Raw genomic sequence first — 25,295 nt, 5'->3', positions numbered from 1 at the left:
TATTTCTTGTTATAGAATGTGTACACTATATTTAAATAAAGAAGATTCAGTATTCCACTACTTGTCCTCTCAAAGAAGCCCAAAGTACTTTGCAATTAGGCTTCACAAAACCTGTATAAGGCAAGTAAAATTCTCATTTTACAGATGGCACAGTCAGGGAGACAGGTGAGATGACTTGCCCAAGAACACAGGAAATCAGTAGCAGAGCCAGGAATAGAATTGAGCAGTACTGACATCTAATTTCTTCCTCTCACCAACATGTCAAACCAATGAGATAATCTACGGAGGCAGAGGAGACAATAATTTTAAAAAATTCTAGTCCTCATGGCTTGGGATAAACTCTTGAAAAAAATAACTCTGGCGGATCTCAAAGTCACAAAACCCCAAAACAAATAAAAATAACTTAGTTTTAAAAAGTAATTATTTAAGCCAGTCATAATGTGGGGAAGATCTGACACATTTTTTTAATTCTTTGGGTTGCAATACTACACAAAAATCCGTGATAATTAATCAGTTTTAATTTGCTTATTTGGACTAGATCCTATTGTGTACCGCATACAGACCCACTCTGTGGCCGCTTTGTTTTTTAAAGCCAAAGCATTGCGGGTCAATACTTAGCTCAAGCCAGCTGAGCTTCTTGAACAGCTGGGCCTCATGCACTATAGAGAGCATGAGAAGCAGCTTGTGCTTACTGGCCCTGCCTTTGCTCACCCTTCGTTCTTATGCATGCCAGCACAGTGAAAGGCCGTGAAACTCAGCTACATAGAATGGGAAGGGAGTGGTGACCCTTTGTGTCCTCTCCATAGCTCTGCCCATGCTGGACTAGCAAACAGCAGTCTTACCGCTGCACTTGGGCCTTTCCATGAGTGCACCACAAAAGCCAGATTTGCCATTCATTACTGAGCATCATCTCTCCCCTAAACCCACTCAGACGCTCACAGCTAACTCCAAAGTGGCATGGAAGTAGGCCATGTACCTTAGGCCACGTACCTGACATGCACATCCATTGTTACTACTTTGCTTTAGCACCCTTTGGGTTTTCCATATAAATCTTAATCTTTCTAATTTTGTGCATTCACTTTTAATACTTTTGTTTTTAATCTTTCCTTTGCAGTCCCTGGACTACATCATTTAATAAAGCATTCAAAAAAATCTACCAATTAAACAGCTTATGGGTGTCCAATCCTCTCCTTTTTCTCCCACTAAGGCATTGTCTACATTTACAAATGTAAAGCGCTACCATGGCAGCATTGCTACAGCAGTACTTTAATGCAACCGTGTGGTCAGGGCATTAGAGCAGGGAAAGAGCTCTCTCCCAGCACGGAGGTAAACCACTTCCACAAGGGGACTAGATAACAGCGCTGGCTGGGAACCTGCTTGCACTGGTGCTTTCAGCACTGTAACTTGCTACACTCTGGGTCGAGGGAGGCGTTTTTCATACCCTTCAGTGACAAAGTTACAGAGCAGTAACTTGCCAGTGTAGACAAGCCCTGAAGAAAAAGAAACATAACATGTATAAAGGAGCCTGTTTAAAGACCTGGCATTAACTTTTTATTGCGGTAAGTAAAGAATGAATAGTAAAGTAAAGTAAAGATTCATCGGTCTCAGTGAAATTAGTTTTCCCATTTTTCAAACAGAAAAACGGGCATTGGATCTGGATTCTGCTTATTTAGATCCGAGATTTCTAATAGTCACAATCAAAATACTCTTAGTACATTTTAAATACTCTTAAGTACATTGTTCTAACCTCTTGCAAATGTGCTATGTTCATGTCCCTGATCACTACCTCACAGTCCTCTCAAAATATCCTTCCTTCCCTACTTAACGTACACGTTATTCCAGCATGGGATCTGGGAAAGTTGGCCAAAGAAATTAAATCTTGAGGAGTACTTCAAAGCACTACCAGTCCCTCCACAATGCTGACTGTGACCACATACGATTTTGTAATAGCAAAGTTCTATCTTGGTTTAGAAGAAAACTTTTCAGCTAAATTTCTTACAGAGCCTCACGTGTGCTTTTGTGGGTTACTCCTGCAAATTCTCCCCGGCTGCACTCATGGTATTCTCGCCTCATTCTTCCCAGTGGCAATTTAACGGACCCATGGTTCTGGCCATTGTCGCAATAACAGCATGGCGGCTGGGAGCCCCAGGCCCTTTTGAACCATCAGGCCCCAGGGCAGTTGCTCCCACCCACCCAGTCGCCGGGCCTGCCTTACACACACACAAAACATAAGTGGTCTTTGGTTCAGCCTACAAAACCCAAAACTCTACCAGAGGTTCTATGCCTCCGCATGGCTTCCTGCCTTTTCTGTAGTACTCTCCTGAAAGGAATACGACAGCTCCACAATGGATAGAGAGAACAAAAACAAAAACCCAAGATAAACTGGTCAGCATTACTGTGAACTAATTTGCACGTAGCTGGGAGTGGGGGGGAAGGTATGCACATTTTCCACATGGAGAAATAAGGCAAAATTGTCAAGGATCCACTGGTTTAGGTGCCAAATTTATTTTGTAGGGTCAGAGAAATGCTCCCACTGATTTCAGTTGAATTATGAGTTCTCCGGACTTCGGCAAATCAGCCCCCAGGTGTCTCGAGTTATGTGTCCTAGAAAGGGGAAATACACATCACTTCCCTAGGTTCTCTCAGTTCTGATCCTATGCCTCTGATTAACCCATGTCCTCCCCTTTATGGGTACTGCTTTTTTCCCATGCTCCTAGCCCCCAGCTCCTCACTCCTATGTATTCAACCGCCCTCCTTCTCCACCGAACTGGCTGGGCACCAGCCATGGGAGCACTAGCAACACAGGAGAGACAGTGTCCTGGCTCTCAGTTCTGGTGCTCAGACCCAAAGCAGCCCCAGCCACCGGCAAGAGCAATTGCTAGAAGAGTCATGCTACACTCCTGCAGCCATGGGAGATACTGGGCTCAGTTGCTCTATGGGAATGGTGCTTGTGCAGTGTGGGTGGCAGCAGGAGGAGTGAGGGGATGAAACATGCTTGCTACAGATGGACTCTTCAGAGAGTTTCACTGCCATGCTAAAGCTGTCTGAGCAAGTGTAAATTTGAGGTTTTTCCCAGAAGCTTGTAAAACTTGACCATATGTGGTCTGATATTTATGAGAATGACAAAAGATACATTATAACAACCTGGCCCCTCTCTGGACAGGCACCAGCTTGTTGTATGGACCCCAATTCTGGGACCATGCGCACGAAGTCTCCTCCCACCTGTGAGCTACTCAGCTCTTAAAGTCAACTGCCAGCTGCTGCTCAGCTGGTGGCTGACTAAGTGTGGCGCTCCCTTGCAGGGTGGGGGCAGGGAGTGAGAGACTTCACGTGCTCCCCCTCGCCAGGCCCCGATTGACTTGGCATAAGCGGGGGGAGGGGGCTGTGAAATCTCCTCCCACCGCCAGAGGCACGGGTACCAAGAGGGAACCACTAGCTGTTCAGAACAGCTGGTGGTTCTCTCTGGCTGGGGGCAAAGACTTTGCACACTCCCCCACCTCCAGGCAAATCAGGGTCTGTGGGTGGGGGAAGCAAGGAAGTGTCCTGGCCCCTCCTCTTCCATCTGAGGCCCCGCCCTTTCCAGGGCAGTCAGGGGCTATTTAAAAAATTTCTGACGTGGCCCCCCCATCAAAAATTATTGCCACCCTGGGAGTAAAGGCTGGTCACTGTTCTTCTCAGAGTCTTTCTGGCTAAGGGAGCTTTAGTTTTTAGTTAAGCCTTTCTAGGACAATATGGCAGTAAAACACTGGGTTAGAAGACGACTTTCTTAACTACATACACTTACTCTTGAGCACATTAGAGAGTTGTGTTCCAGATCGTATTGTTTTCCACAGATCTGTAATCCCTTCTCTGATCTCGCCCTCCTGCAAGCCTGAGGTCTGGCCAGCATCCTTAGACTAGGCAACTTCCTCCAGTTGGTCTTCTGGCAGGTGACACTGACAGTGGTAAGCCCCATTAATGAAGAGTTTTCATATAGACTCTGACTTCTTGTAGATTACAACACAAGGTGAAGGGAGTGAAATTACACTTCCCTTCAGTGTGAATAGCTAGCTGTGCAGAATAGTGAACTGGGAACAATCAAAGCAAGGACCTCTGTGTTGGCAGCTCCTCCTGAGCTACTTTCAGTTAGGTCTTCATTCATTATCATTGTAACTATGAACACACATTCTAGAATCACAGCCCAAATAGCAACTGTGGTTTCCTATGTAGGAAGGAAGAGCTCACTTGCAAAAAAAATTTTAGAGCTTTACAAAGATAACCAATGAGATGGGTTTAAAAGTGCTACTTGAAGAGGCACAGACAAATTGACTGTATTCTGAGCTTGAATCCTTGTTAGAGTTATCCTTTCTACTTTTTAAATGGTGGCTTGTCTGTCTCCCATTGAAGAGAATGCTGAAAAACCCTTTGATGGGGGTTACGTCCTGTAATATTGCTATTGCATAAAGGCCAAATCCTGGGGTGGGTTTTGCAAATATTTAGATCTCAAAAGTTTCAGAGATTCTGTATTGGTGCTGCTCAGCAAAACAGGCTATTTGAGAAGCTCTGCAAGGGGAATCTTACAATCGTGTAAGCACTGAGAAAGCCAACCTTTCAGCTCCACAAAGCCTGTGAGCGCCCTTGATTTGGGGAACCTAAATGTATAAAACGTGTAAAATCTCAGATTTGTTAAACAAATTTCTAGGACTTTTGCAAAGACTGGGCATCTACTATGTATCTGAGAGAGCTTGTGCATCTTTCTGCCTGTCTGTGTGTGCGTCCATCCACCTGTGAATCTGTTCAAGAACTGCTCCTAAACGGTTAGAACTGGGAGCACCAAATTTGCCATACAGCTTCCTCTTATCATAACTTAAAACAAGGTGAGGGTTTGGTTGTGCCAGGACAATGAGATGTGCCTGGAATTCAATTGTTTCTGTCTCATAAAATGGGCTTATGTCTCAGGCTTTCTTCCCACTACACAGTACTTACTGTAAAGCTCCAAGCTTTGTGGGGGCCACTAGGTGCTACCACAGAAATAGTTGTGATGCTGGCAGATAGGGTTGCCAGTAGGGTTACCAGGTAGTCTTAAAAAAAAATACTGGACACACTTCATGTGGGGGAGGGACCGGCCAGGAGGGGAGCAGGGCTGGCCGAGAGGAAGGGGGGCCCAGAAAGCAGAGCTGGGGGGAGGTCAGGGGCTGGCCGGGTGAGATGGGGCGGGAGGCAGCCGACGGGAAGCAGAGCTGGTCGGAGGGGAGAGGGGGAAGGGCAGAGCGGGGCTGGCTGGGGGAGATCAGGGGGAAGGAGGGGCAGCCACCGAGAGCAGGGCTGGCCGGGGGAGCTCAGGAAGAGGAGGGGAAAACTGGCCGGTGGAAGCAGTGCTGGCAGGGGGTGCAGCGTGGCTGGCCAGGGAAGATCGGGGGGAGGAACCGGCCGGCAGGAGGTAGAGCTGGTGGTGGGGTCAGGGGTTGGGTACGGCGGGGCTGGCTGGGGGAGATCGGGAGAGGAGGGGAGAACTGGCCGTCGGAAGCAGGACTGCTGGCGGTGCAGTGGGGCTAGCCGGAAAAGATCGGGAGAAGTGGGGGAGAACCAACCGGCCGGCCAGGAGGGGGCGGGGGTCAGGAGCGTATCAGCCATCGGGGAGCAGGACTGACCCGAGCAGTGCAGATCCCAGGGCGCTCCCGCCCCCCCCGCACGGTCCAGGTGAAGCGCGAGTCAGTCTGGCTGCAGCTCCACCACGCACTTGACCAGCGCACAGGAGCATGGACCGGGCTGCCCCTCCTCCTCACATGCAACCAGGGCTCCCAGCACCGATCACGCCCTGTCTCCCAGCCACTCCCCCCGCCAGGCTTCCGAGCACCCAGTCAGAAAACCAGAAAATACCGGACATTGCACATGCCTGGTATTTTCTGGATTTTTTACTGGACAGACCCCCAAAAACCCGGACGGTCTGGTAGAAAACCAGTCACCTGGCTACCCTATATACCTAAATACCGGGTGCTTACCTGGTTCCTCAGGGGCCATGCTGGAGGTTTTTTATTTGCTTAATAACTCTTAAGGTCTTTTTTGTTGTTGTTGGGGTTTTTTTTGGGGGGGGGAGAGGAGATGTTCGGTATTTTTGGTTAAACCATCTGGCAACCCTACTGGCAGACCAAGTGACAGCTCACACCATGTCCCCTAGTGCTCAATGACCAAAGACAAATGCATAACTGGAAACCAGTCTGGGTCACCTGTGTATTAATATTGCTAGCACAGGTATTAGATATATTAAAATGTTTTTAGTGTAGACTTTATGATATGCTTGTGAGTCGCTGAATGTATTAATCTTACTTATAATATCTGTACCCCACATTATAAAGGAACGTTTAAGCATTTGCTTGGTAACTATAAAAGTATTTGTCAGGTGAGAAGCATTAGCAAGTAACTTTACCACAGACGTGCCATTTCCTCTCCAAGAAAAGAAGGCCGACGGACACAACTAGACAAACCAGTACAGAACATCAGTGAGCAAAAGATTGTTGATTTCCCTATACCCATGAAGCAGACAAATGCACAAATACTAGGTTTGCCAGATGCTTTCACCAAAAAGCCTAAACAACAACAAAAAATGGGAGACCAAACTTGATTGAGAAAAAAAAATCGCATAAAAACCAAGGAGATAAAAGTTGTTGAGAAAAAAATAAAAACAAAAAAACAAAAGAAAGGGTGCTGCGCATTTAAGAATCTCGGCATGCCTCACTTCCCACTCCTGGCACAGCAGAGGAAGATTGTTCCCCTCCAGTCTTCCATCCAAGACAAACAGAAAATGTCCGGTATTTTCTGCTCTTTTTTTTTTTAACCGGACAGGGGCCAGAAAAAATGGACTGTCCAGGCGAAAACCGGACACCTGGCAACCCTAACAAATACTCATCCCATCTTCTTGACCTCCAGGGGGAGGGAATAAAAATCCTTGTCAAGAAGAAATTATTATCTCTATGCTGCTTGAGCTGTGAGGGGCCAAGATTTGCAGGTATAAGCAAGGGATCCCTAGCAGTTTAGCTTAGTTTAATCCTAGATCACGGGTAGGGAACCTAAGGCCTGAGGACCAGATGCAGCCCCTGGCTTGCCTGGATCCAGCCCCCCAGGCTCTGGGCTCCCTCCCCAGCATTGGCATTCCCCCCCCCCCACTATCCTCCCCGCAGGGCTGGAGCACATAAAATCTACTAGCCTGCCCCCTCCCCCCCCAGGCTCTGGTGTGCAAGGGGAACATGGGAAGTGTCTTTTTCCTTCTCAGTCGGGGGCCAGGTAAGTGAGAGGTTTGGGGGTTTGTTTTGTTGCTTCACTTCTCACTTGTGTGGGGCCCCCAACTGACTTTTCTGTGGGTCAATGGCCTCCGACCTAAAAAAAAGTTCCTCACCCCTGCCCTAGAGGATGCATATTGCATATTACAGAAGTTTCTATTATCTTTTGGAACCTAAGACCGTAACTCATTTGTGTATGTATGTTTATCTGCTTTAATATTCCAAACTATTATCATTTCTTTTCTTAATTAATAAATATAATTAAGTTATAATTATAGTTAATTTATTATAAAAGTATCTACACGATGCTCTGGGGTAAATGACTGGAACTGGGAGTAACCTGAATATTGCTGTGATTTTTGGCATAAGAGACCATCTATCAAAAAGAAAAGCTTATCTATGTGGCAAGATAGACTAGAGCAGTGGTTCTCAACTTTCCAGACTACTCTATCCTTGCCAGAAAACTGATTTGTTTTGCATATCCCCCCCCATCAAAAGTTTCACCTCACTTAAAAACTGTTTTTTTCCAAAATCAGTCATAAAAATACAAAAACTGTCAGCTCACTGTTACTGAAAAACTGCTTGCTTTCTCATTTTTATTCAATAATTATAAAATAAATTATAAAATAAATCAAGTGGAATATAAATACTGTATTTACATGTCTGTGTACAATATAGCAGTATAAGCAAGTCATGAAATGCTACATGTACCATATAACGTTTTAGCTTGTAAGGATTTCACCGGGTGCTTTTAATGTAGTCGGTTGTAAAACTAGGCAAATAATCTAGATGACATGATGTACACCTTGGAAGGCCTCTGTGTACGGCTGGTTGAGAACCACCGGACTGAAGTACACAAGGGGGGGCTGTCTGTGAGTCCGTGGTAAGGCCTTTATACTGCTTGACAGGCTCGCATTTGATACTGGTTGGTGAAATCTAAGTATGGAACTCACAACTAGTTTGGAGTTTGTGCCCTGCTTCTTCACAGCCTGCTCTGAGGTTGGCACTTGCACTCATGAGTCACTCCAGATATCTGATTTTAGGTTATCAAATCCAGTTGACTGAGAGGAAAGCTAGTAACTCTTGAATAACACTTGAATTATTTGGCATTGGCCTTTGACTTTCTTAAGTACAAAACACACAGACCAGAGCAGGGTGCCATCTCACTTTTGTATCTCTAGTGAAACCCTCTGAAATCTCAGATATTTCCATTCAAGACATCAGAACAGACTAATCTTTGCAGGATATGTTAAAAGAAAACTAAACGGTGCAAAGTCCCTTATTTCTCTATTGGAATGGGTGCACTTTTTTATTTATTTACTAAACTAGTCATTTATCAAAACAATTTGTAAAGGTGCTTTTTTAAAAATAAGATTCTCTCTCTCTCTCCTAAAATTTATCTAACCAAAAGTTACTAAGAGGATTCAGATTTGCTTAACTTCCTGTATTCCCTTTCAGGTGTCAGCTGTCTCTTGGGTAATTCTTTGCCTAGTACCAAAAAATATTAATTGAACGACACCCTTCAAAGCATTGCTAATGCTAAGCCTTGGCCTAGGATACAACTGAGGCCTTGTCACAAAATGAGACTGAGGTCTTAAAAACCTTGTAGGAGTTAATCACATGATCAATCCCACCACAATCTTGGGAATCCGTCTGTTAAATTAAGCATGTGTTAAATAACAAGATAAAGTTATGGGTTACCAGTTCCATAGTATTTCTATTTCTCCCATAATACATCCATTTTCTTCTTATGCCAGAGCAAAGCCTCAGAAGCGTGGCACCCCACCGCCGCTTCGGCTTTATTCCCGGTGCCCCTGGTCTGCTGGGGACCGTCTCCAGCAGACCAGGGACACCAGGAGCAAAGCCTCTGAGGACGCCGGCAGCGAGACAGCCGCGGTGCATCTGGGCTGTCCCGCTGCCGGCTTCCCCCGAGGCTTTGCTCCGCGTCTTCCTTGTCTGCAGAACAGCTTTTCTCGCCCCGGAGTACACGGGCGGCAGGACCGCGAGGTCCCGCAGTCCGTGTCCTCCGGGGCGAGAAAAGCCCCGTTCGTACCTGCAAGTCAGGGACTGCCTGTATGTTTATACCTGGCGTATAAGACGACCCCCAATTTTTGGGGGACGTTTTTTAGTATAAAAAGTCGTCTTATATGCCGGAAAATATGGTAGATGGCATGCTGTTGGGGGGCAGGAACCATGTCTTTGCAGAAGCCAGCAAAATACAAGTACACCCATTGTCTTGCAATACTACTTGCTTAAATAGTGTAACCTCCATGCAGGGGCGGATGAGGGTTTTGCGGGGCCCAGAGCAGCACAATTTTGTGGGGCCCCCCTTTGACACGGCGCATGTGCGGGGCCTCTTGAAGCGCGGGGCCCAGGGCAGCCGCCCCGCTCGCCCTGCCCTGTATCCGCCACTGCCTCCATGTCTTATATAAGCTTTATGTAAAAGTATCAGTTAGAAATTCTATTCAAGAAAGCTAGAAACTAGATTACAGATTCCTCCACTGAACTCCCATGCCACAAATTTTACAAAGACAAATAACAAAATGGCCACTACTTTACAGGCTAGCTGTCTAGAGCTAAAGCTTCAGAAAATGCAGCACATAAGACATGGACTTATCCCCAGCCCACAAAGAGGCAACTGCCACACCTAAAGTCTTTTTCAAGGCACGACTGTATTTTCTAAAGATAGGCAAATCACAAACACTGGGCTACAGGTCTCATTGTATTTCCCTGCTGGTCTCTCTCAGTCCTTCCTGTTTCAGAGCCCACTGCAGGATTTGTTCATGCTCTTTTAAAAGAACACTTTCTCTCAAGAGGCCTTTTCCTACTACCTCCCCTCCCAGAGAGGGCTGGCAGCTATTCCAAGAAACCCATTCCATTCTTGACACACCAACCTAACTGATACAGCTGTATACAAGAACCCCCAGGACTGTTGACAAACGATCAGCATGCAGAACTTTTTAGGCTGCATCTACACAGCTACGTTTAGCACCTGAGTGATAAAGGTTTTAGCACTGAAAAGCACCAAAATATACAGTGTTTTATTGCTGGGAGCTCAGCTTCTGGTGAGAGAAGTTCATTGAGGATGTTATGATTTTTTAGTTGCTGGAAGAGCTCTCCCCCAACAATAAAGAGGGACTACACTGCCTCCATCAGTAGCGCTGTAACATGGGCAGTGTAGACATACCCTTACAGAGTGTGACGCCCACTGCTGGAACCTAGGCTGTAAAAGTGTATTGGATGTTTTCCTGTGCCTGGATTTACTGCCTAGAAAACAGCATACAGAAGAAAATAGCAGTAAAGGTTAAACTCGAAACCAAAATTAATCTGGACATTCTAAGAACTTTGGGTGCAAATCTATTGCCACTCAGTGCAACTCCCATGCAGTGGTTGCAGTTCTGAGCCAACTGCCTTTCTTTACATCTTCTCTTTCCTCACCATTGCCTAGGAGGCATCGCTCAAGGCTTTTCTCAAGTAGGATGTTGCTGTCTGTCCATTATTCCTTTAAATCTTCCTTTTTATTTCCCAAATTCCACGTATATAGCAACTTTCAAATTAGCACCTCTCCTTTTCTCAGAGAAGAATGGGCATATTACATTTGTTTGTGCAAAAATTAAACAAACATGAGAAGATGCAGGTGGCTTTGGTGTATTTTTTCAGAGCCCAATGTATAGGAGAATGGTCAGAATCTCAACTGCATCTTCCTAGAAGACAGACAGAGAGGGGGAGCTCCTGAGGAAAAGTTCCACATAGGAGATAAATATATATGGACAGTTCCACATACATACCACATTTAAACTGTATCCTCAGTTACAATCCAACCCACCTGCAAAAATTCAAGATAACTGATTCCCTAAGCACTGAAATGTATAATTTGTACATATTGAGAGAAGAGATCTCAGCAGAATTTGCTAATCATCTGCAAAATTCTGTTCTACTTCCATACATACAGCATGTTAGAAACTGAAAGCATACACTACAGTTTAACATAAAATCCTACAAAAAGGCCAGATTTTTCACAATCTATTCCAATTTACTTTTCCACTCTCCAGTGTTCCTGTTAATAATTAAATTCAAACTGGTTCCCTTGCTTGTTACAGCTGAATTCCACAGCTGCCTGTGTTCATCCTGCACAAGCATTTCAGCAGTCTTTCTTCAAGTTGCAACGACTGACTTCTCACTTCAAAACCCAAGGGGTTTGGGAGTATAACTGCAATAAATAACTGACTGATTTCCCTATCTCTTCCTTCTGAGTAAAGGGAGAACAGGCTCTGTCAATTCTCTAAAACCTTTACACATAGAACATGGTTCTATTTGGAAGCTGAGGCTGTACAACCTTCCTCAAAAGCTCATTATATTTAATTAATCATTACATAATTAATTGGCATCCTCAGTGGTAAATTGCACCTTTATATTTATCAACAAAAACAGAAATTGGGCTGCGCCTGGCAATTGTCTAGTGTAGAAGATTTTCAGAAAAGCTTAGCATTATACTTGTTTAAAAAATTCTTTAAAAAAAGACACACACACACACACACACACACACAAAAAGCATTTTGCTAAAACCCTCACAAATGACCATTTGTCATTTTTACAGTTTTATTTGTATCAACGATTGGCGCTAGATTTCTAGAAGAGCTAAGTTCACATTAATAGTCTGATAGGGTACAGGACTATTTTGCAGACTATCCCAAATTACAGATGCTGGGCACTTGACATCTGCTCTAAAACTTTTTTAAAAAAATCTATCCCTATAAAGCTGTACATGGATTGCTCAGCAGAATGTAGCCCATTAAGTCTAATTTGGGAAACTGGTAAGATCTGCCAGGTCATCATGTACATCCTCCATCTTTGTAGGGTTGTTTCCTAGGCATTACACATGCGTTTTTCCCTTGTTAATATTAATGTTTCAAACAATAAGGCTTCTAGAATTTCCCTCTGAAATCTGTGACATGGTCTATTAGATCCTTTTTTGTCACCCACACACCTTCTGGGTGTGGTGCACTGACTTACCAAGTGGCATTGAGACCACTTACACAGAGATTAATGTATCTGCTCTATAGCCTTAGCAAATAACTGGCTTTTGGCCCATGCACTAAGCACCAGAGGTCCCAGGTTTGGTTCTGCCTGTACCAACACTATCAAGAAGTTTTTGTGACATGCAGATTTCCTTAATTCCACAACATTACTTCTAGCTGTACAGCCCGGTACCCTAAATAATATCTTTCCCTGTTGGGTATAGAACCCACTAATAGACAAGTTATGTTCTGCACACCCAGCTACCACTACAAATTTACTTCATGCTAAGTCAAGTTAAATTTATAAAATGTTATAACTTTTCCACTTAAATCAACCTTCCTTCCTCTATTTATCATTGTCATTCTTCTCTAAACTCCCTCCAGCTTGTTGACATCAACCTGCAGTTCCTTCTTTTAGGATCTGATCCTAGATCCACTGAAGGAGATAGAAAGACTCTCTTTAATTTCAGCAGGTTTTAGGTCAAGCCCTTATCATTTACCTTTCTTGTATATTTGTCACTCTCACATCTTGGAGAACTTAAAGCTTTGTTGAATAAAAAAAAATCAACCCTTTTAAACATATAATAAATTAAGACCCCCTTCCTGGGTGAAATTAACAAGAAAATTTTACCAATTCTCAAAACAGCAAGCTATGGTAGTGCCTAAACTCTGCAGAGAGCTGTGAGGTATGGAAGAGCTGGATTTCATGGAAAACTATTGAGCTCCAACATTTCACAGGGTAAGGGAAGACAGGACCCCCATGAGTTAACAACATAGAAAGGCCCCAACATTTAAGAATTTAAGAAACAACAAAATGGATAAAGCCTTTTAATGGAGGTTGTAACTACACATGTTTAATCACACAGTATAAACGATGCACAAACCCATAAGCCCTAAAAATATCAAAGTGAACAGATAAGGGAAGAGATAAACACCTAATTCCACTCGCAGATCATATAGTCTTTTGAGTGTACATGTGTAGAGGAAGTGGTGTTGGTAGCTCAGCGGTGTCGCACTCTTCTGAGTGAGTTCTGATCAAATACGTCAACAGACGCTGTGCTGCTGGAGGTTCCATCTTAGATGATAGGATCTTTAATGAACATGTTGCCGCACACAAACACAACGCCACTTTTTATAAGATTAGCACTGGTGTTAACCTTAATGTCTTGCCCAAATTCCAAAGAGGGTAATTACACATAAAAACCATATTCCTTCCGCAGCCATAATTGACTATGATATACAGCCCTAACCTGCTACCGAGTGTGTCTGCATGCTGTGAACAACTGTTGCTTTTCAGTCCAGAGATTACTTGTTTTTCTGTTTGTAAGTCTCTCTCATAAGGAATATTTTCCTAAGTCACCTAGAGGACCTGGATGCCTGAAGCTGAGACTAACCCACTCTGGTTTCTACTGACACTCAAGTGATTCTGGGGCTCCTAGCAATTAGGTTGCTAAGACAAGTTTATTGTCAGGCTAACCACAATTGTCCAGATTTAATCCAAATCCAAAAAAGAAATGTAAATCAAAGAATAAATAACATAAATCTTCTAAACTATACAATTGCAGGTACAGCTCCTCTTCCTTTTAGGGTCTGCCTCTTCTTTAACAATCCTTAGCCCATTTCTTGGACTCAGCTTCGAGTCCATCAGGGCGAGAATCAGTCTCTTTGCCCCCATGGTTCCCAGGAATAAATGTGCCTCCTCAAATGGCAATATAAGAGAACTCAAAACTCACCTCTCACTGTGGTTTCCCAGTGCTGGGTCCCTAGACAGCTGGGATATCGACCCCTGTACTGCAGTCTGCCCTCTCTTTTCATCCCTAGTCTTCTTCCTATCTGCTTAGCCTGACCTTCTCCCTGACCCTTTCCTGCTTATCCTCCTGCTCTTTAACAGAGCGTCACCTTCTAACTCCACTCTCTTTTGGGGTCTCCTTCACTGAACTCACGCCGATCTTTTTATCTCCCTGCAGGCCTGGCTCTGACTCACATGCTCCCATCATATTATTTCTTGACTCATTTGTTTTCCCTGGGGTGCCAGACTATAATTGGGTAAGTGTGGCTGAGTCCCAATCCTCAGAGAGGGCCAGATCTCCTGTGAGAATTAGGAATGTCACAGTGTAGTCAAATTCCCAAATAACCAATAAACCTGGGGTGTATCAGTTAATCTTATTGACTACACACATCCCTCCTTGCTGCTCCTATATCAGAGGCAGTAGGTGGGAGGGAGGCAGGAGCCGGTACATGTGGGAAGTGGTTTTCAAGCCAGCTCTCCACATGTATTGGCTCATGCAAGCCGCTTCCCCCTGCTAGCTTTGCTGCCTCTCAGGCTCGCCCTAGACAGAGCATGCTACTGCCACTATATCTGTCTGCTGCTGCCCCTTCTGGACCAGCTCCCACCTGCCACCCCACACTGCTGCCTTTCATAGGGTATGTCTACACTGTGGGGGTTTTCCGGAGGTATCCCGGAAAAACTCCACCACGTCCAAAGAACGCGTTTGCTCTTCTGCTTTTTTTGCAAAAGAGCAAACGCACTCTTTCGGGGAGCCCTGTATTCCTTGTTCTACGAAGGATAAAGGCTCCACCGAAAGAGGAAGCTTTTCCGCCATGTGGACCCATCTAGACTGGGCCAAACGGCGGAAAATCCTCTTCTGGAAAAGCAATCGGAAAAAGCTACGCAGCAATTTGGTAGCTTTTTCTGAAAAAACCCGATAGTGTAGACCTAGCCATAGACAGGCAACAGCACAGGGTGGCAGGAGGCTCCCTGGGAGTGGGAATGCACTGCCTGCTGGCCCTTCACCCAGGGACTACTGAATAGTCGTGTAACCAATAATATTTGATGCGGTTACATGACTAGTCAAGTACACGCTATCTAGCATCCCTAGTGAGAATACCCTGTCCTCACCTATTTGTAATGGAGATTTAATATCCAGATCTCTGAAGTGGCATTGAAAAAGCTTCCCTATATACTTCTGTTACTTAACCCTCACAAAATCCTGGTAATTACTGCATGAAGCAAATTATTGAGATCCTCACATGAAAGGCCCTATGCATATCTTTTCTTCCTCTGCATCTCGTTAAACTTTTATGTCCTTCCTTCTCTTCCTGACCCAGACTTCACAGCATGATGATCCGGCTCTTATGGCTTTATGATAGGCATGATCATGGGCTAATTACAAGTAAAATGTGTACACTTGCCACAGAGAACATGTTCTATTAGCATTTCAACAAATACACTGGCTTCTCATTTGCATTCAGGTACCACTCCAAGTGTTCACTCAGACATATAAATCCCTCAATGAGACATGGCTATCTAATGGCTAACATCCCCCTCCCCCATGAGCTGCCACAATAGTTGAGTAAACTGGGGTACCTGAGTTTACAGTTTCCACATTTGATAATGTTGGGGCTAGTAGCAGGGTGTTCTCAAAGGGTTGGGCCCTTCCCTCTGAAAGTTACTTCCCCAACTGGTTCAAGGCCTGACTTGGCTGATGTTTAGGTCAGGGTGCAAGGCCCAGCTCTTCTGCAGAGGGTATGACTGTGTGGCAATGTAGTTCCCGCAGCTGGCCCACTTCAGGCCACAAGGCTACAAACTTGCAGTGTAGACATTTGAGCACAGGCTGGAGCAGGAAGGGTTTCAGAGCCTGGGCTGCAGTCCAAGCTCAAACAACTCCCTTTCAATCTGGCAGCTCCAGAATCACTGTTCAGTCATGAGTGTCTTACTGTAGTGTTGACATATCCTAAGGCTGTTGCGTGCATGCATGTGTGTGTAAAAGAGACACTTTTTATATATAAATTATCATTCCCTTCTCATCTCTTGATTTCCTTCCATGCTATCCAATGTACCTGAAGCCCCTTGCTGTGGTCATTCCTCCATGTCTCCTCAAAGGTTGTGTCTACACTAGAGACCTCACAGCTACAAGACTGTATCAATGTAGTTGTGCCACTGTAAGACCCCCTGTGTAGCCACTGTAGGCTGATGGGGGAGCCCCAGTGACATAGCACTGCCTGCTTTCCTCACCCTCTGCACTGCTGCCTCATTATCAGATGCAGCAGCCTGAAAGGCAGGCAGCTCCATAACAGCTGATGTTTGTGGTGTTTTCAGCTGGCTCCCCCTGAGCACTAGCTCCCGCCTGCTCCCCCTACACTGCTGCCTCGGTGGGAAGCAACAAGGGAGGGGAAGGCAGCTCCACGGGAGCAGATGTGCACAGGGAGCCAGCTTAAACGTTGACTCCCCACAGGCACCAGCTTCTGCCTCCCCCCATTGCTGCCTCTGACACCGAGGCAGTAAGGGATATCGTGCATGTAGCCGTTAGGATTAACCAGTGAGCCCAAGCTTAGTGGTTAATCATGTAAATGACTACACAATAACATCCCTACTCTATACTCTAATACTTGCCTTAAATACACAAGGAACAAACACAGCCCAGACCAGTGAAATCTACCAGATGTGTCTATTTGTAAGCAAAGTAACCACATGATGTTATTGCATACCTTATTCATCCTTTCTCTTAATATATAACATATCAAGTAACAATGTGAGACAGGGAGTTATGTTAAGTATTGCTCAAACTATAAAATATTACCATGTTTGAACATGGTGCATTGCAGATAATCCAACCCCTTAGAGTCAGATCCTAATGTCTTTGTTTAGGGGCCTTCAGTAAATGGGGCCACTCAGAAAAATTAACTAAAATTAACTAAAGATTCAATTGTAAAATGGATTAGTTAAACTGCGTTATACCCTATTGTGGACACTCATTCAGAATGAAAGTGGCCTTAATTCAGTTTATCTTTATTTATAGTGAATTAAGTAAACCAAATCAGTGCTACTTTCATTCTGAATGAGTGTCCACAGAAGGCTATAATACAGATTAACTAATTCACTTTACATTTACACTTTTAGTTAATTTGGATTAATTTTCCTGCCTCTCCGTGTAGACAAGTTCACAGTCCTTACTTAGACAATCTGCCATTGAATTTAATGAAGATGGAATAATGGACTAAGAACCTCAGGATTTGGTCTTTAGGTTGTAAACTCCTCAGAGCTGAGACTTCATCTCTCTCTCTGTCAACTGCCATGCACATTTGCCCATTATGGGCCAAATTCAATACTGAGGCACAGGTCTGGAAAAGCCCCATACACTGTTTAAGCTTCACGTAGGAGTTGCTTGGGTGATGGATGAGCTCATCTGCTGCATTGGGATACCTGTGAACCAACTCAAAATACCAAACAGATCTATTTCTGCGCAAAAATGTATTGGGCCAGTATGGAATGTCAGAAGCTGCAGATACTAATTCAGCCTGCAATCTGGAATAGCAGTCTGACACTGATTTCGGAGACTGTGGAAATGACATTCTTGATTACTGAAGTTGGTGCACTCCATCTAGAAAGAGCCCAGACACTGGTGAAATGTTTCTTCCTTTCTAAGTTGTTCACATGCAATCTAGAATACGTAGCTGAATGTATTTTCAAAGGGTAGGTTTACACTACCACATAAGTTAAACTGAGTTACATGAATAACATAGCTGGGGTCAATACACTTTAATTTTAATTACTATGGGGTCTACACCATAGTGAATCGATGGAACAAACTCTCCCATTGACTTACTTTACTCTTTTCTTTTGGGGTAGAGGACCAGAGTTGACTGGAGAGCGATCTCCAGTCAATTTGGTGGGTCTTCCCTAGACCCACTAAATCAACTGCCAGTACACTGATCGTGGAATGTCAATCCTGGCTATAATGTAGATGTATTCTAAATAAAATAAGTCATATGAAGCTATACTGTTAAGCCTGACCCTGCAAGACTGATCATGTGAATAGAGTCACTTATGTCACATGAATAAGGATGGGGGGGTTATTTGTTTCTTTTTGTTTTGTTTTGTTTTGTTTTGTTTTGTTTTGTTTTGTAATTTAGAGAGTCATATGCTACTGGCATATAGTTTTACCTACAAAAAAGAAACAACAACAAAAAAGGGAAAAAAAGCTCTCTCTTCTCATTTTGCTGTCATTTCTAAAGCCCTCCATTACTCTCTTTGTGAAGAACATTCAACTGATTTTCTAAAATTAAGCAAAATTGTTTTAATTGCTTGCCTGTATAGTATAAACACTGATTCATCCTCTTCCCTTTTCGAAAGAGGAGCACTGTCACACCACTCCTATTTTCTTGAAGAACTTGACCCCATTACTTCTACAACAAGATAGCCCTTGATAAATAAGGTCTGAATCTTATAAACTCCCACCAAAGCCAAATGGAGTATTCTTCGGGGTGCATTTGCTAGACTGGGTCATAAATAGGTGTCAAGAATTAAAAACACTCTTTCATCTTCCTCCTCCTCTCTGCCACTAAAAGTAGTGCTGTAGGCTGCTTCTTTCCCAAGGTTAAAAAAAGTAAAAAATAAAAATGAACCATTATTCATAGCAGGAGTTTGAAGCAGGGACTATTTAGTTACACAAAGAATCTTTCCAGGATCATGGTACACAGATTGAAAATGGATTATAGCCTGACACATTCTAAATAATTATTTACTTCTTAACTGCTGGCAGTGGCTGTTTCCATTCCCTTCACAGACAAGAGTGCCAAGAGCAGGAACTTGCAAAAGTTTTTGCTTTCATGCTTCTAAAAGACTAGTAAAAACAGTCTTATTATTATTTTCAGTAACTAGGTATTGGTCCTTTCAGAGACTCACAATTCCCATCACCAGGTCTTAAAGACCAGGAAGCTGAGATACTGGCTTGAAGATGAAAATCACACTGGGACATATCTTGCCCCCTTCTTCTCTCACACTGTCAGAGTAGCAGGAGGAGAACATAGGAGGAGGAGTTCAACGACATGTTTCTCATGATTCTGTCCGGGAATCTATCCTCCACAGTCTGGAGCAGTGAGGAACAACCTATGCTAGTGAGTGGGCCACATAAGTGGCCCTCCTTCATCTCAGTGGGCTGCAAGATTGTTGTAACCCAGACAGTCCCCTGGGATAGGGTAGTTTAAGAACATAAGAACAGCCATACTGGGTCAGACCAAAGGTCCATCTAGCCCAGTATTCTGTCTGCTGACAGTGGCCAATACCAGATGCCCTAGAGGGAGGGATCACAACAGGTAATCCTCATGCAATCTCTCCCATCACCCACCTCCAGAGAAACAGAGGCTAGGGATACCATTCCTACCCATCCTGGCTAATTGCCACTGATGGATCTAACCTCCATGAATCTAGCTCTTTTTTGAACCCTGTTAAAGTTCTAGCCTTCACCTCATCCTCTGGCAAGGAGTTCCACAGGTTGACTGTGCATTGAGTAAAGAAAAACTTCCTTTTGTTTGTTTTAAACCTGCTACCTATTAATTTCATTGTTGACCCCTAGTTCTTATATTGTGGGAATAAGTAAATAACTTTTTCTTATTAACTTTTTCCATATCATGATTTTATAGACCTCTATCATATCCCCCTTAGTCTCCTCTTTTCTAAGCTGAAAAGTCCAAGTCTTTTTAATCTCTCTTCATATGGGACCCATTCCAAACCCCTAATCATTTTTGTTGCCCTTTTCTGAACCTTCTCCAATGCCAATGTATTTTTTTTTTGGTAAATGTGCTTGCGTGCCTAGAATTTGTGGGTGTGCTGACTGAACCGTACCAGCACTTAGATTAGATGCAGAGAGAGCGTGTGGTCCCTGCAATGTTGTGTGCAATCAGCATGCACCTCTCCTCATGTGCCCATACATTAAGTGCAAGTCACTTTTGAAATACAGGCAACCCCATACTTACAACTACCCAACCTGCAAACCCCCCGCATTTATGGCCGCCCTGCTCCAGGAGCTGCAGGGCCACCTACCACCCCATTTGCGCCCTGGCATGGCGCAGCCTATCGCCCAGCACAACCCCCAGCCCACTCTGGTTGCCATTTGCGCTGCTGGCTCCAGGAGACTACAACTCCCAGGCGGCAAAGTGGGTCAGGAACGGAAACCCCATTCATAACATTGCCCCTATGGGCAATAAGGATTCGACTTACGACGGCCCGACTTACTGGTTCTCCAGGAACCAATTAGATTGTAAGTGTGGCAGTTGCCTGTACTGGTAGGAAAAAAAACTATATGGATGAAAACCAGCAGAATCTGGCAACCTTGTGTGGGAACAACAGTTAACAAAGTGTCTCACTGCTCACCACCAATCTGGAGGAAACTAACAGTGCTGCAGAGGCAGCTGATCTCCCCCTGTTCCACATTAGGAAGCATACATATGTCCCACGTAGGCCCCAGAATTTGGCCCATTTTTCTTCATCTGATAGTGATTTATTCATTTTAAATTTTTCTAATTTGGGCAGACTCATGAGAAACACACTTCATAATTCATTTTCCGTGAGGTTCCTAAAGAAGGGATTGTTCTACATTCTTGCTCCAGCACAACTCACACCACAAACAGAATAATGCAGTGAATGCCAACTAAAATAGCAAACACTACTAAACAGTCACACTGTACCAGAAAGGTTTCAACTTAGTCATCAGCAGGACTCATACCAGCCTCACTAGAAGTTTTGTCTCAGTACCAACTACTGGACTCCCCCCACCCCCACCACCTTCTTATACACATTTTATTTAGCAAAAGCAGATTTCCAGACATAAAACTGGTCATATGAACTTCAACTGTTACTACAGTAACAGGGCTCATATACATATCTAGACAGATAGTAACAAAATGTTTCACTCCTTTTACCTATTTCTTTTTCAAGCAAATACATATATTCTGGAAAATTAAGCATATAAACGCCCATTGTAGCAGACGTGACAACACTGGTCCAGACACCCAAAGGGAACACCTGGGAGGTGTGAACCCCAAGAATAAACAGTTGAATTGACTGGTTGTGTTAGGGTAACCAGATGTCCCATTTTTAAAGGGACAGTTCTGTATTTAAGCCCTCTGACAAGTATCCTGACTTTTTCTTAAAAACAGACAAACTGTCCCATATTTTCTGTCTCCCTCACATCAGTACTAGTGGGTCCCACTGCTGGCCAGATTCATGCATGCCAGGCCCCTGTCCACCAGCAGTAAATGGGGGGTCAAGTGCCCAGTGATTGGGGTGGGAGTGTAAAGCTGGCAGTGGAGGGGAATATGGAGCATACATGACTGGCTGCTCCCTGCCGGTCCCTCAGCGCAGCCCCTGCTGCATGCTAACTCTCGGCCAGCAGGACCCAGCCCCTTATCTTGTTTCTGGTCAGCACTGGCAGTCTCTCTTGGCACCTCCTGCCCTCAAGAAGCACTGAGCTGCTCCGTCCTCTAGGAACCATCCTTTGCTGAGCCACCTTTCTGGCCAGGTTTGCTGAAGCCCCTACAATCAGGTTCCCCAGGCCCTGCTGCAAAAGGCATTCTTAGGGCTTAACCCCTTCCTGCCCAGGCTGTCACCAGGGGACAGGAGGCAGCTGGGTTATGTAGGTGGCCAGCAGCAACCGGGAGGTGTTAGCTGCTTTTTGACACTGTGCGGGTAGGAAGGGACAAGCTTCTTTCAATGTTGGAGGTGAAGGGAGAGAAGAGATGAGCACCGCAAAGACACGGGCCAGGCCATTCTTGTCTCCCTCCTCATCCATCGTTCTCTCCCTCCTCTTCCCCTGCAGCTGAAAGCAGCTCCTTTCCTTTCCCTCCTGCACGGTGCGGGAAGGCTGCTTCTGGCCACATTCTGGTGTGAAATCAGTGGGCATGTGACCCTTTGTGGTCCCACACACACATTGCTTCAGGAAACTGTGGAGTCAGGAGCCAAGAGAGGCTAGTTTGTCCCTGGGGCCCAGCCAGGCATGGACGTTTGAGAGCACCAGGCACGGAGGATCAGGTCAGTCAGTCGCTCCGCCTCCCCTCACCCCGATGTAAGAGCTGTGTAGGGGAGAGTGTGTGACCTCTTTCCACGTATATAGGGTGTGTGACAACCCTTTCCAGGCAAACCCTGAAGCCTTAAAAATAAGAAGATAAAAAGAATCCAACTATGCTGTATTTCTTTTTAGTGGGCTCAGTCAACTTAATGTTAATTTGAAGGTTTGTACTGCATAGTTCTGATTGATTGCCTTTGAACTCTCTTGAATAGGGTGCTATATTCTGCACAGGGAAATAGGTCACTGAGTTGTATACAACATTGTTGTGTATAAATATGCATCAAGTAAGGTCTTTTACAATAAAAGCTTGTAATGTTCTGAACTTGATGGCCATTAGGAGAGACGTACACAGATTACGGCTATGAATATATGCTTGCATATATGGCCAGGTCTATGCTGCCACTTACTTCAGTAGAACATATATTATTCAGGGGTGTGAATAAGGCACACCTCTCAGCAACACAATTTACACCAACCTAACCACAGGTGTGAACAAATGCTATGTCAGTAGGAGACCTTCTCCCACCAACATAGCTAGTGCCTCTTTAATATGCTGATGGGAGAGATCTCTCCTGTCAGCACAGAGTTCCAATGTAGTGCTTCTAGTGTAAACTAGCCCTATGTGTTGAACACTCCTCGTAACTCAGGTACAACTGCATCACTCTAGTGTGGAGAAGGAGTCAGGGCCAGAAGCATCTCACAGACTAGCTGCTTCCATGACACTAAATTCCAACAACTTACTACGGAACAACACAAGGGAAGACAATGATAGACCACTAAAGTTAATGGAAAGACATTGAAATTGAAAACTCAGGACACTTGTTCTGTTTAACATGAGCTACCATACTCTGAAAGGCGAAAGGGAAATTTAGATACCATAGAAGAGTAAAGCCTTTATGTTTATTTTCTGTGTAACTTGTCAGTGTTTGCTTTTCTTTACTGTTTGATTCTATGATTTCTCTAATAAACACACCTTTTATGTATTTTTACCCCCACACTGACCTCTATTGTGCAAATGATGAGAAGAGTGCTTGCTAAAGTTAACTGACAGGTGGGGAAATGTTTAATTCCTTCAAATGCCTAAGTGGGAATGTCTGAATGTCTGGGCATTAAGAACTCAGGGAAACTGATCTGTAGGAACTCAATACCCAAAGGGATTGCTGAAGTCATCCTGCAAGGAGTAACCAGGTTGGTGGAAGGCAGAGTTGAGCCTCTTATGCTTGTAGGCTAGCTACTGGTGTCAGTAAGGCATCCCACATTACAAGGCATACAATGACAAAACCCCTTACTGGTAGATAATCCTAAAAGGATTTGTTATCTAATCCAAAACCTAGAGGAAATGTTTTTTACTTCAAAGGACTTTGCAAGGGGCTATTTTAGCCCCCTTCCTAAATGCTTTGCCAAAGTCCCACAACTTTAATGGGCCCCCAAGTAGTATGGAAGGCATTTTCAGCAATGGCAAAATAGTATTGTCCACATACTTTCAAAGTATGATTGATAATCATCCAGTCTCAACTGCCTATTTTTCTGGCGACAAGTTTCAGCGGGGTAGCCCTGTTAGTCTGTTTCAAGAAAAAACAAGGAGTCCTGTGGCATCTTAAGGACTAACAAATGTATTTAGTGATAAGCTTTCACCAGCCGGAGTCCCCTCTGTCAGGTGTGTGAAGTGGAAACTTCAGTTTGGCGGGGATATACAGCAAGGGGAGTGTTACATTACTCTGGAGAGGGCCAGTGCCAAGGAAGCCAACTCAATCAGGGTGGCTGTGGCCCACTCAACAGTGGATAAAAAGGCGGAAATACTAAAAGGCAGAAATTACTTTTTATAGCAAGCCAGCCATTCCTCGTCTCCAGTCAGACCCAGCCAAGTTTGCATCTGACTTTCAACCCTGCAGTTTCACGCTGCAGTCTAGTTTTGAGGGCGTTTGGCTCAAGTGTAGCAACACTCCCGTCTGGCACCGTATGCCCGGGGCGGCTGAAGCGCTTCCCCGCCGGTTTGTGGAAGCTGCCATTTGTCAGATGTGCTTCCATGTACTCTTCTGCCTCGACGCAGGCCAGTATGGCCAATGTACGTGGCAGAGGGGCCTGGCTTTCTTGGGTTACCCCTAAAACTGAAAAGCCTCCATCTGCTCTCGGCACGCGTGGCGGCCCGAGCCCCTGGCACAGCAGAGCTCGCCTGGGCTCGTCACCCGAGAGCCTCACTGTCTCCTGCCCACCGCAGCCGTCCAGTCTGCCCGCTGCCTTCGCGGTTTGCGCCGCATCCTTCCCCCCAAGCAGCCGGTGCCTCCCCCCGCCACATGCAAACGTGGTGGTGGCCGCTGCCCGCCCCTGGCTCCCGGCGAGCGCAGCAGCCGCCCCGCGCGTACCTCGGATGTAGCTGCATTTGCTCTCGTCCAGCAGGCTGGAGGCGGAGGCGCCCATGGCGCTGCAGAGAAGGCGGCCGGCCGGGAGGAGCTGATCAGTTCAGCCAGGCTGCCCGCTTCGCCGCAGGGAGGGGTTGTCTCTGCTCGGCGCGTAAACTTCCTCCAACAGGCGCCGCCTCAGCTCCAGCGGGCTGGGCGGGGAGCGCTGCTCGCCCCCGGGGCTGCGCCCTCGGTCCCCTCGGCCGGCTCCTCCCTTTCCCTGGCGTTTCTTGCTGCCCCTTCAGGCTCCACTGCTTCCCCGCCTGGGGCTGTCACCGCTCAGCGCCACTGTCCCCTGCGGGCGGGTTAGCAGGGGTGGGTTAGCCCGCTGGTAGCCCCCCGCGAGCACACGCAGTTGTGCGCCCCTCCCCAGACACGGACACACCTGCTGCCACACAAGGGAGCGCACCAAGGTGTCACTGGGCGAGTCCCGCTTGCACCAAGCCAAGCTGCTGCCTGATGATTCAGGGTCATTCATACACATACATACATACATACACCTGCAGGTTCCAGAGAGAGAGAGAGAGAGAGAGAGAGGGAAACGCACCATGACCTTACTTCAAGGGCAGGTCCTCCCCCCGCCAGTGTGGTGGCACGTTATGGAATCCAAGTGTTTAATTATCCGACATCAGTACCAATATTGCACTAAGGTTAAGAACTTGATCCTTAGTTTCAAAGCCCTAAATGGGAAACCCCTCTTTCAGCAATCCTATCCTCGGCAATTAGATGCACAATCCTCACTGGGATTTGCACAGCACAATTTAAGCCAAGTGGCTT

General features: G+C 45.3%; 1 protein-coding gene across 1 annotated transcript in view; it reads right to left on the bottom strand.

Moving 5' to 3' along the window:
- Positions 1 to 24,775, bottom strand: part of NIBAN1 (niban apoptosis regulator 1) — a 101,678-nt gene extending 76,903 nt beyond the window's left edge. The window contains exon 1 of the mRNA XM_006135801.5: positions 24,483 to 24,775. Coding sequence (XP_006135863.3) covers positions 24,483 to 24,537 — 55 coding nt within the window. The 5' untranslated portion in view covers positions 24,538 to 24,775. The remainder of the gene's footprint in view (positions 1 to 24,482) is intronic.
- Between the last annotated feature and the right edge of the window lie 520 nt (positions 24,776 to 25,295).

Source organism: Pelodiscus sinensis, chromosome 9, assembly GCF_052426305.1.
Source record: "Pelodiscus sinensis isolate ZL-2025 chromosome 9, ASM5242630v1, whole genome shotgun sequence".
Lineage (NCBI taxonomy): Eukaryota > Metazoa > Chordata > Testudines > Trionychidae > Pelodiscus > Pelodiscus sinensis.
The sequence above is the reverse complement of the archived record's forward strand: the minus strand, read 5'-3'. Positions and strand labels throughout refer to the sequence as shown.